The sequence below is a fragment of the Grus americana genome, chromosome 8 (assembly GCF_028858705.1).
Source record: "Grus americana isolate bGruAme1 chromosome 8, bGruAme1.mat, whole genome shotgun sequence".
Classification (NCBI taxonomy): Eukaryota; Metazoa; Chordata; class Aves; order Gruiformes; family Gruidae; genus Grus; species Grus americana.
In genome coordinates, this window is record NC_072859.1 from 18,007,157 (window position 1) to 18,019,748 (window position 12,592).

The 12,592-nt window shown below is 34.3% G+C and overlaps 1 protein-coding gene across 1 annotated transcript in view; it reads left to right on the forward strand.

Annotated features, from left to right (window-relative positions):
* HFM1 (helicase for meiosis 1) overlaps positions 1 to 12,592 on the forward strand; it is a 41,946-nt gene that overhangs the window by 8,705 nt on the left and 20,649 nt on the right. Inside the window, 12 exon segments of the mRNA XM_054834431.1 lie at positions 258 to 390; positions 2,636 to 2,787; positions 3,140 to 3,217; positions 3,355 to 3,513; positions 3,961 to 4,161; positions 4,245 to 4,333; positions 5,255 to 5,298; positions 5,390 to 5,491; positions 7,572 to 7,717; positions 9,147 to 9,241; positions 10,039 to 10,172; positions 11,111 to 11,158. Coding sequence (XP_054690406.1) covers positions 258 to 390; positions 2,636 to 2,787; positions 3,140 to 3,217; positions 3,355 to 3,513; positions 3,961 to 4,161; positions 4,245 to 4,333; positions 5,255 to 5,298; positions 5,390 to 5,491; positions 7,572 to 7,717; positions 9,147 to 9,241; positions 10,039 to 10,172; positions 11,111 to 11,158 — 1,381 coding nt within the window.

The window sequence follows — 12,592 nt, forward strand, 5'->3', positions numbered from 1 at the left end:
TGGTAGACCTCATTACACAATAACCTTACATGAACAGTATCTTATTTATGTTTCTGTAGCAGTTGTGCAGCAGATGGTGTTTGTTCTTGTGCTGTAGCTTTAAGTTCACATTTAATACAAAATTTTTTAGAGGACTACATATATCTATGTAATAATAATTTCCTTGTGCCCTTTTGCCCTAGGCAATGCTTTTGGAATGTATGAATAGGTACAATGGATAGCTGTGTTATATTTACCACTTTGCAATTCTTTCCTAGCTTCTTTATACAGATAGGAATTTTGTGATTTGTGCTCCGACTGGCTCTGGAAAAACTGTAATGTTTGAGCTCGCTATTACCAGATTACTCATGGAAGCCCCACTTCCTTGGTTAAATATTAAAGTTGTTTACAGTAAGTATTATGCAGCTTTAAATATTTTGATGACAGCAGTAGAAAATGTCATTCTGTAAATGTGGAGATCTGGAGTGACTGCTTTAATAATATTGAAATTAAATATGTTAAGAAAATCTGACCTACGTCATTCTTTAAAAAGTTGCTTCTTTTAGGGTTTGTTTATTTGTGATACCATTGTAACTATTATTAGTATTTTACAGCACTGTGTAATTGTAGTGTTCATCATTGCCTATACAAATAAAAATTAAAAAATCTTGTAAAGAATTTGTCCTCTAAGAAGGCAAGATGTGCACGAAAAGAGAAGAAGGAAGCAAAGGAGACTAAAACAAATTCTTAGTGGCAGAGCCAGAAATCATGCAGTAGCTTTTTTATGCCTGTCTGTTGCTCTGGGATAAGGATCAAATTTTCCAATACTCGCTTCCCTGGCACGGTTTCGTGCTAACTGTTGCTTTCTGTCTACTAGTTCAGAGGCAACAGAGCTGTGATCTTCATGAGTTTAATTGATCTGTATAGGAACTAATGAAAATACTTGGAGATAGTCACAACAAATACACTTTTGTTTCTTTCCTTCCTGGATAATTGAGTTCATATCATGTAAATCAGATGAAATTGGTGGGTTTGTCCCAGTTTTAATTAATTCATTCAGTGATATGTTTGTCAGTCTTGCTCTTAATGGTTAATCTTTATATTTACAAAAGTTTCAGCTTTTTTTTTCTTTTAATTTCCAATGTGTTCAAATTCTTACAATATAGGAGTGTTGATTTAGGTTTACTGTGTATTGTAAACAGATCTTTTATAAACAGGCATGTATTATAGTTTCTCTGACAGCGGATTGAGGTGGAGCATTTCAGTGTACTGTAATGTATTTTATTGCCTTGGTAGAATTGATACAAATTGTCTGGTTGGAACTTTCAGTAAGGAAGCAGTTACCTGCTGGTGGAATTAGATCTGCTGACCTTTCCAGATTTGACAGTGATGGGGAAGAGGACATGTCAATTTTCCGATTGTTGGAACAGAGGTGTTAATCAGATTACGTACTGCCAGACCGTGCTCTGGTACCTAGTTCATCAGTGGTCCAATGTATGTGAATTAGCTTGCAGTAGTTGTGTAAATTAGAGTTGTTTCCCAGCAGCTTTAACACATGCTAAGGATTGGTGACTGAAGTTCCGGCAGCAATCACTAGCTTCTTGCATTCCTGTATAGCAAAAGATGATTACTTTTGCAGTTTTGTGAGTTACTTGCTGGTAGCTTAATCAGTTTTCTGGAGCTAGTGATTTCCCCTGCTTTATAGGCCACTGTTAGGCTTATGAGAACCTCTTTCTGAAGCAGAAACTGGTTCTTTAAATCTCTTCATCTTAGGGATCACTTGTCAGCAGATACGCAGAAATGATTCATATTCCAGTGGCTCTAACTAGCCTAGAATGTGATCACTGGAAGATCTATTTTATTACTGCTTTTTTCAGTTCATGTGTAGATCACTTCTTTCACTTAAATCACTGCATTTTCCATATAGATTACCCATCCAATATAGAGTTACATGTGTTGCTAGTGTTAGTCCTTGTAGAGAATTACTTCTGATTTCTAGAAATCAACCTCCATCTGCAAAAGTGTAGTATGTATCCTCAGGGGGAAAAAAAAAAAAAAAAAAAAAAAGATTGCTTTAGGAGTCTGTTCATGAGGACCAGCATCAGAACTGCTACTTGCCATGTTAGCTGGTACCTGCTATGTTAGCTGCTCGGTATGACCCTGACTAAACTCAACGTTTGGTTTAGATAGATTTTGATGTCTTCTGGTATTCTATCTCTTGCTCATGGGTGGTTTCTCATTTATAACCCCTTTTCTGTCTGGAAAAAGGTTGGTATTTGTATGATCTTCCATTAGAAAAGATGTATTTCTGTCTGTGAGGAAACCTTTGATAGCTGAATGATTGTTTCCATGTGAGATTGAGGAAAAAAAGCAGGATTAAAAGAGGGCAGAAATAACCTTAATTAAAGGGTTCCGTTTCTGATTGCTGATAGGGAAGAACGGAGGCCAAAAGCTCAACATCGATCTGTGCACATGGAATAGGATAATAAGGATAATAATACCCATTACAAATTTTATGGTTCTGGGAGCAAAGCTGAAAATTGTAAAATTAAATTCAAGAAGTCATCTTAAAAATGTATACATTTAGTTGCTTTAGCAATATGGTTGAAGATTTGGTTTTCTTTATATAATTCTGATTATTTTGTGTAATTTTTAGTGGCTCCAATAAAAGCTCTATGTAGTCAGCGTTTTGATGATTGGAAAGAAAAATTTGGACCTATAGGACTCAGCTGCAAGGAACTGACAGGAGATACAGTGATGGATGATTTATTTGAAATACATCATGCTCACATTATTATCACTACACCTGTAGGTTTCAATCCCAGTTCTTACAAAAACCTAGAATAAGCAGACATTAGTAGTCTATTAATTGTATGCTACTAGGATGGCTCCTTTTTTTTTGTAGTAAGTAGTAGTTTTATGATCCTTATGCTTGCCTGCACACTGCTGTGCATACTATTGGTTCATATAAACAAGTTAGTAATATAATAATATGCCAGATGAAACATACATGGCATGAGCTTAAATTAATTTAACTGATTTTATTTAAAGATTTATTAAAGTTTAGGCATGTCTGACTGTACTGTACTTCTGGCATACGTTGGCCTTCAAAACATCTTTCACTTTCTGTTGTTTTGTTGTGTTGATTTTTTTCTCCTAGGAAAAATGGGATAGCATGACTAGAAGGTGGAGAGACAACTCTATAGTCCAGCTTGTACGACTGTTTCTCATTGATGAGGTAAGAAAAGTAGTGGTTTATATGCACTGGTTTTGTTCTTGAAGTAAAAGGAAACTTAGAAAATGTAACATTTATTTAACACATGTACAGATTGTAACTGGAGAAATATTTAGCAAATCTTTTAAAATTCCTAATAGGTGCATGTTATAAAGGATGAAAACCGTGGCGCAACATTAGAAGTTGTAGTCAGTCGGATGAAGACTGTTCAGTCTTCTCTTTGGCGTCTTTTAGAGAATCATGACACTCCTCCCTTGAGATTTGTAGCTGTTTCTGCAACAATTCCAAATGCTGAAGATGTAAGAGTTAGATTTTAACTGTATTTTAATTAATGTCTTGTATTTTATAATTTATGTGGAGTTATACATTCAGATTGATAACAAAGTTGTCATTTGGAGGCCGTCATCTGAAGATAGCTGTGAGGTTGATGTTTATGTAACAAATGACTTACAACCATATGGAACTATCAGCCGAGTATGGACATGGTTCAGTTTTAAGATTTCTGTTCGTGATTTTTTGTCTCTTAAGTACAAATCACAACAAACTTGAGATTTCAGTCCGAATTATATTGATCCCGTAGAAAGCAAAACTTCACCTGTGATTTTAATGATAAAAGCAATGTCAAATGTGTTAATAGTTTTACATATGACAAAAGGTAAATTAATTATTGTGTGCGCAGTTAGAGCAGAGCATAATTAAAAGCAGAAATTTATAATTTCCATTCTATTTCTTTTTTTTTTTTAAAGATTGCAGAATGGCTTTCAGATAGTAAGATGCCTGCTGTATGTCTGAAAATAGACGAGGATCAACGACCAGTGAAGCTACGCAAAATTGTTCTTGGTTTTCCTTGCAGTGACAATCAGACAGAATTCAAATTTGACTTAACTCTCAACTACAAGATAGCTAGTATTATACAAACATACTCGGAACAAAAACCAGCACTTGTGGTACAACAGATTTTTTTTCATCACATTTGAAATTGCTTCTTTCTTAAAAGTGTTGATTCAAAAAAATCTTTTCTTATTTATAGTTTTGTGCCACAAGAAAAGGAGTACAGCAGGCCGCTTCTGTTCTTGCAAAAGATGCTAAATTTCTACTGAGTGTGGAACAGAAACAAAGGTATTTTTATATGTGAGTTGTTAATAAGTGTTTGTGTGTTTTAATAAACCTGTGACATCTGTGAAGAAAGCTGTTGAGCTAATACAATTTCTAGCAGATGAACATCTGCAACAAAATCATCATCACAGTTGACATTCTTTTTGGTAAATTGGCACTTGTCTTGGGAAGTTTTGCTGCTTAGATTTTTAGCATACTTTTCACAAACATTAAGTTGTTTCTAAAAGCTGCTTTCTAAACATACAAATATTAATTCCTATGGACCTATAAGGCCTTGTAGTGAAAAGATTAAGTATATGAATAGTTGAATTGGATGTGGTCTTCCTAGTGTTTTAAGATAAGCCATAAGTAGTCTTTGCATTATCAGATACCTTTAATAAATACAGCCCTGACCCATATTATTACTTACTTCAGGGTTGCCTAGTCATGGCAGCTGCAGAAACTACTTCCTGATTTTGGACCTCAAACATGGTCGTCTTTGCTTATGTGATCAACACATCTGGATTGTAGGTTGTGACCTGGAAAAATGACTGGGCTGGAAAGGCTGCAACAGCTGCCCCAGAGAGTCAGTTTGTTCAGTTTGCGAAGTTGGGAAAGGTGGTGATTGTTGAAAATATCCAAAGAATGTATATTTAAAAAGTTATTTTAAGACTATGTCCTTTTGATAGTCTAACATGCAGTTGAAAACTAAGAATGTCCTTAAAAAGCACAAATGCAGTAGAACTATGGGAAAGTATGTAAAAAATGTACATGTCAGTGAATATATCATACAAGCTTTAATCAAGTAATTGTGTATCTAGTTTTGTGTGAAGCTTTGTTTTTTGCATTTGAAAAACATACTTGCATCTTTGTATATTCCACTTACATTAGTGAACCTCTTTTGTGATTCTGAAGTATTCATTTTTATTTTTTTGTGTTGCATAGATTACAGAGGTCTGCAAATTCATTGAAAGATTCCAAACTGAGAGGTAAATATAACCTACTACTACTCTCCTCTGTGAATGAATACTTGCGTGAGTAAACTTAGTGAAGTGATGGATATAATTATTTCTTTATCAGATCTTTTAATGTATGGTGTGGCTTATCATCATGCGGGTATGGAAATATCTGACAGAAAAATAATTGAAGCAGCTTTTACTGTAGGAGACTTACCAGTACTTTGTAAGTAAATTTAACTTCAAAAGTCAAAATGGTGTGAATGTATCCTGAGAAGACTGCTGTTTGGAAGTAGTAATGTTTTATGATTCTGTAGTTTGTTTAACCTTTGGAATTAGTTTGGAATCCAGATAAAGATGTGTTTGTGTTTCACGTGCGCTTTTACCCTGTGAGTATACATATGCGCTGTTACTAAAGACCATAGAACTTTTCTTCTTTTCAGCATATACAGAGGTCATCCTCCCTCATATATCTATCTGAGTCTGGCCATGTCCATTTCCTTTTCATACCACTGAGCCATCCTGGTGAGGTGGAACTCTCTGCTAGTGTGTCTTTCCTCAGACTTCATGTGATGTTTTCTTTCTTTGTGTACTTTGCAGCAGTGGCTTCCCTGAAGGTAATCTTTTACATTTATGCTTCTTAGATGGGCAGGATACTATTTTCAAACTCCCATGCAAGGTGTTTTGACTGATGGAGAGGTGCCTAAGAAATATTCCATCTGCTGTTACCTGAAATGAGAAGGTATCTGAGATGTGATGGTCTCATCTTCTTCAGGCTTTCTTTTGCTTTAGAAAAGATTCAGACCCTATGGGGAATTGTCTGTGTGGTTCATGTACAACACTGAAAGATTTATGGACTTTTTTCCTTTCCTGTGCAATGGTCATGACTCACTATGAAAATTTAAGGTAGATACTCTTACTATGATCTGGCAACCTTATTAGAGTTGCAATGTCCACAGTACTGAAAAGTCTCCGCATCCCTGCAATCTGTATTTTGGCTGCCTGCTGCACTGTGTATGGCTTTGCCAACTGCGGTGCCATTTCTGAAATCTCAGGAGACTGTGCTTCTACAATTGCTCTTTGCAAAAATAACTTTGAGACTCTGCTACAGCTGAGCACGGGGTGAACGTACACGTGGACTATCACTGAAAGAATGCAAAGTTGCTTATTGGTGCTTAAGTCCTTTGAAATTTATAGTTTGTATGAATATTTCAGAATCATCTGAGATACTAGAATTACATTTCTACAACTTAGGGGAAACTGAAAGAGTATGGGGCATATTCTGCTTTATATGTATGTGAGCATGATGGAGGGTAGGGTTTTAACACACCTTTCACAGATACTGCAAAGGGGAAAAATTCTTTGGTCTTGAGATAGAGTGTACTCACTCTGTGTGTGTGTATACACATAGACATAAATACATGGACTGAAGCTCTGATTGCACTGCTAAGTAACCTTTCTTTGCAACTTTTTTGCTTTGACAAATTTCCCATTTTGCATATAATCACAATATGAAAAATATTCTCACAAGATGGTGTGGTTATGCCTTTAGTTTAGATTGGATTCTTCTTTCCTGATGCACCTATAGTAACTATTTTAGTTCTCCTTTTGTTTCAGAAAAGAATTGGAAAATTCATTAATACTTTGTTTTCCTAGTGGAATAGTTATATCAGTTGGCCTGTATAGCTGGTTTTCCATGTTCAGTTCCTGCCACCTCATATATTTGTTAGATAAAGTGATTTATAAAACATGAGAGTGAGATAATTTGCCACAAACTTGACTGGTGTTTTCCATGTGAGAGTCTGTATTGGTAAAGTATTGTGATAGTATTGGTGGTGATTCTGGTTTGGTACCATGGCTATAAACAATGTTAATGACCGATAACTTAAAAAAAAAATCTTAAAGATATTGATCACTACAAAGCAAGCTGAAGTCATGGCTGTATTCAATTATCTATCCATGAAGAAATATGGAAATACACAGTATGTGTGTGTGTTATATTGAAGATGGATTGGATTCTGGATTATCTCCAAATATTAAGGAATGTTTAAATAAAAATTTCTGGCATGTAATTTGTTAGAGAATACTTGATAATAAATGAATGATCAGGTATACAGAAATTGTTATGCAAATACATGTCTGTAATCTACGTCTAATTCTTTGTGGTCCAGAACACCCACTGACTTCACTAGAAAGTAAGAGCTCTTAGGAATCAAGACTTAGTCACTTATTTGCTGCTTGTTTAATGTCTGCCAGACATTTCAATGGTGTTCATCTTACAATCAATATACTTTCATCTGATGTAGTTACTACTAGCACCTTAGCTATGGGAGTCAATCTACCTGCACATCTGGTGGTTATAAAATCCACAATGCACTATGTTGGAGGAGTGTTTCAAGAGTACAATGAAACTGATATTCTGCAAATGATTGGGAGAGCAGGAAGGCCTCAAGTAAGTTAATGCTATATTGTATTGATGCTACCTGTAGGTGAATCAGTAGAAAATATTCTTGGCAAAGAAACTAAAATGCCAACAATTTTACTGCAGCATTTGGTTTTCAAAGGCTTGTTATAATAGTTAAATTACTCCTGGGTAACTTCTTAATGAGAAGGAAATCTGCTTTTGTATCGTCCACTAAAAAGTACTGCTTCACCTTGCTGTGGAAAAAGATCTAAAGATTACATTTGGGTTACATAATGAATGAGGATTAGAGAAAAATAACTTATAAATAGCATGATAAAAATTCTGGAATATTGAACAGTATAGAGAGCAATGTGCTTTTGTTGTCATAACATCAGAACAAGGAAACATCTAATTAACTTAGGAGTAGAGCAGAGGGGGAGGGTCAGAAACACTGCCTTCAAAAAGCTATAATTCATTTTGTTTCCACAAGAGGTTGCTCATGCCAAGAATGCTGTGTTTTAGAAAGTCTACATTGCTTTGGCTGTAAAAAGGAAGGGGGGTTAGGATTTAAAAATGGTTATTTTAATTATGGCTCTTTAAAGTCTCCAAATCATTTATGTTAAATCTTACACTTTTAAGTCTTTTAATTTTTAGAAATACAGATAAAGCCTAATACGGTAGATAGCTTACGCCACATCTGTCTCCAGAGGCTGCTTATATTATCTACTGTAGTATGTTGTGTACGTGACAGTATTTTATCTGGACCTAAGATCTAAACTAGTATGGAAATTCCAATATTCCTAACTTTCTTAACTGATTGGGGTTTTTTTGGTAGAGATTGTAATTCAGTAAGATTTTTAGAGTTGTGACTCAGAATCCTAAACTAGTTTAATTTACGGAGTCATACACTAGTCTGATCTAAAAAATGCAAGCCAGGAAACGTCTTGTGCAAAAACCAATCAGTCTAACAGTATTTTTTCCATTACAAAACAAAATAATTGAAGTGAGGTGGCTTGAGAGTAGATGATGAAGATTATAAAAAATTACAAGAAAAGGCTTGACTGTTCATTCAAGACTTACTAATGTTTGGGGATTACTAATGAGAATTCGTTTCAGTAAATTATTTTCTGTGGTTGTGGTTAGGAATTCCTTCCTTAGCAGTGGACCTTGTAAGGAGGTCAGTAACAGTTTACGTTGGTGGCGTTTCTCGACATGTCTCTGCTATATGTACATAAGCACATATAGGCTGGTGCACTGACCTGCTTGCCAACAATGGCTGGAATCCTGAGTCCTGCTTGCTACCCGATGAGTTAGAACTTCGCTTTAAGTTAGAGAGGCCTTGGCATTCAACAGGCATTTCAACAAGGATTTTAAGGAGTCTGTTTTCATGGTTTCAAAAGATATATGATGCATATTCAACTGGAATTTTCTTGCTAAGAGCTAGAGAGCAGATTTTGTTTGTGGTTTTATTTCACAGTTTGACACTACAGCTACAGCAGTTATTATGACTCGTTGGAGTACAAGGGCAAAGTATATACAGATGTTAAATGGTGCTGATATAATAGAGAGCAGGTAACTGAGTATTTTTTATAAGACTATATAGATGGTAGCAATGTTTCATAGTTTCTACAGAACGTGTTTTTTCAGGTGGGTTTTGGAGTGGTTTTTTGGTCTATTTAGAAGAAATTTAAGAAAAAAATAAGGAAAATCAAATCAAGGTGTTAACAGCCAATGTTTTATCAGCTAAAACCATGGTTAGAACATCTTAAAAAAAAAAAAAAAGTTGTAGATTCCTGCTGGAAGACTGAAGAAACTGAAATAGTACATACTGCAAAGACAAAAAGCAAGAATTGAACCTAGATCGTGTCTCTGATTTTTTTAGATGATAAAGTCTGGAAAATATCAGACTACAGAATTCACTTGTTGTGAACAGAATATCAAGAGAAATATGTAGGAGAGTTAAGACATTAAAGAGTAAACCAGGAAATTTTGCTCATGTAATTATGTTACGGTTTAATTTTTCAAATATATTGAAAATATCAACACTGTACTGTAACTTTTAAATATATGTGGCTTTGTTTTCTAAATAATCATGAGGTCAAGAGTTGACAGAGGGTTTTTTTAATTTTTGCTTGCTGGACATGAAGCCATAATAAACAAAATACATTGTTGATTATTTACATATTCTCATATTCTTTACTGTTTTCTATTGATTTCACTGATCAAAGTGAACAGTTGACAGTAAAAAAAACCAAAAACAAAACTGTGGTTTTGGGGGAGGGGGTTGTTTTGGTTTTTTTTCCCAAAAAATAGTTTTAGCACTTTTTGTATAACTGTTAAATGTACGTACTTATTTTTTTTTTTTATAGCTTGCACAGACATCTTGTTGAGCACTTAAATGCAGAAATAGTGCTACATACTGTCACAGATGTCACTGTAGCTTTGGAATGGATACGATCAACATTCTTGTACATTAGAGCCTTAAAAAATCCAACTCATTATGGTTTGTTCGGGGTTTTTTAATTGATCTAAACTATGACATTACAATGTGTTAGATCCATATTATTTGTTTCTTTTGATCTCTTACAGACTATTTCATAAGGGGTTGAAAAAAAGATGTGTAGTATGGCCTGTGATATTTTTAGGACCAACAGTTTCAGTTGCTTTAATATAAGTAATAGGAGTTTCAGCATGGTATAGCATTTAAAAACTATGAAGAAGCCGCTTACAGCTTCATAATGATCTGTTTCTTTTGTTCTTTATACACTGGACCATGTACTGATGCAGGATCAAGCCATAATGTACTTTTCAGCACTGAATATGTAATATGCTGATAAGAAAAAAATTGTCTAATATTTCATAGTTTTTTCTAAAACAAAATTTCAATAATCTTAATGCTGATATCTTCAATTTGTTTTGTCCAGAACAGCCACTCAGTCCCCAGCCCTGACCATATCGTTGTTCCTGGCCACTTGCTATACACCTGATTATGAAGTCATTGGGCACTTGCTGGAGACTTTTTTTTTTTTTTAGGAGTTATAGATTTTTTTTTAGGATTATAGATTTATAGACTGGAGAATAGTACATCTAGTACTTGAACGGATGTTACAATTTAGGTGGCTTTCCTGTATTCTAAAATAGGAAAACTCTACATGTGAAGTTGCTCACTGACATTTCTGCAACTTTTAAGACTCTGATATTTTATGTAGGGGAATACCTGCAGCTTTTACCTTTGCATGTCTGTTCTAATAGCCACTTATTGATACTTGGATATTTACACTATGTAAGGCTTTTGACTTGTTCCCACTTATTTACAAATTTTTCACTTTGGGGTATTTGTCTGGCTCCCAAAAATCAGTAAATCAGTTTTGATGGGTAATGATATTGAGGAGGAAGTATATAATTGTATAAGGTTAAAAAGCCTTTTGTCTTTTCATGAAGGTTTTTCATCTGGATTGGATAAAATTGGAATTGAAGCAAAATTACAAGGTAGGTAGCTTTTAAGCTTTTTTCAGTAAAATGTTACATTTTAGGGCAGGTTCATGCATGTTTATTATATATCTCTGTTAATTTCAATAGATCCATTCACAGAACAAATGTAATTTACTATGTTGTGCTATTGATTTTATTTAATTATTAATAGTTTTGAAACACTATCAGTACATTTTGACTGGCGGAAAAGTTTTTCTTGTATAGACAAAAAATTCAATGCCTTTACCTACCTCATCTCCATATACTTATTGTCATTCTTCCTAATTTTCCTTTGATTGATCTCATTTTCTTTCATTAATTTCTCTTCTATACTTTCAAAAAAGCCCTTTTCAGAAATTGTCATCTTCCCTTCATCATAAATTTAGACTTGAAAATAAAGGATGTAAAATGTAAACATCTTCACCTTGTTCAGAAACAGTTTAAAATTGCATTATTATAGCACATTAGGCAGCAATAATAAAGAGCAGGTGGAGAGAGAGAGAACACAATTTTTTTATGATGAATATTTTTGCAATGGTCATTCAAAAATGCATAAATGATGTGAAAAAGGAATTTTGGAGAACTCCAGTATGTGGCAGATCTTGTCCAGTGATGGACTCAGGGAATTGGAGGATAGGAACAAATCTTAAATTCTGTATTTTTGTACAGGTATGTCACAGTACTTGTACAGGTTTGCTATTCAGACATCTGGACTGGTATGAGCTAAGAATTTCATTCTCTGACCATGACATTTTGCATTGGAGATGTATTCTCCAATTCTAGTGTATTGTTTGCTTGTTACCTGAAATTTGGCCCTTATGTATTGAATTACTCATTTTGCTTAGGGGTGTCAACGGAAGACTTGCAGTCTTTCCAAGATTTCTGTGCATTAAACATTCCATACAATATCAGTCATCTCTCAGATGTATGGATTCAGTAGATCCTCTTAAGAGTTATTTTGTTATTTTAATTCCAAATTTAGTTTTAAAAATTGCATATGAGTAGCAAATGCATAATACAATAGGAAAGAACTAAGAGAATACAAATACTTAATTAAGAAATTGCACTTGGTCTTCAAGTGAGCAGTAATGTGAGAACGAGGCATCCAACTTTATAGATAGAAAATAAATAAATAAATTAGCAGCACCATGTTTTTCCTGTAATACTGTAAAAATTACCAGAAGACTACTTTTAAGAGGCTTTTTTTTTTTTTTTTTTTTTTGCTAAGACTTGAATGAAGCCCAATCATTGGTTTGGGGTTTTTGGTTTGTTTGTTGGGATTTTTTTTTGGGGGGGGGGGTTGTTGGGTTTTTTTAAATACTATTTTTTAGTTATTTACAATTCCATCAGAAAACAAACAGCTGACTAAATAGTTTGGGAATCAGTGCCTCTCATCTTTAGATATGGAATTGGCATACAACTCATTTATTTATTTTACTGTCAGTTTTCTAG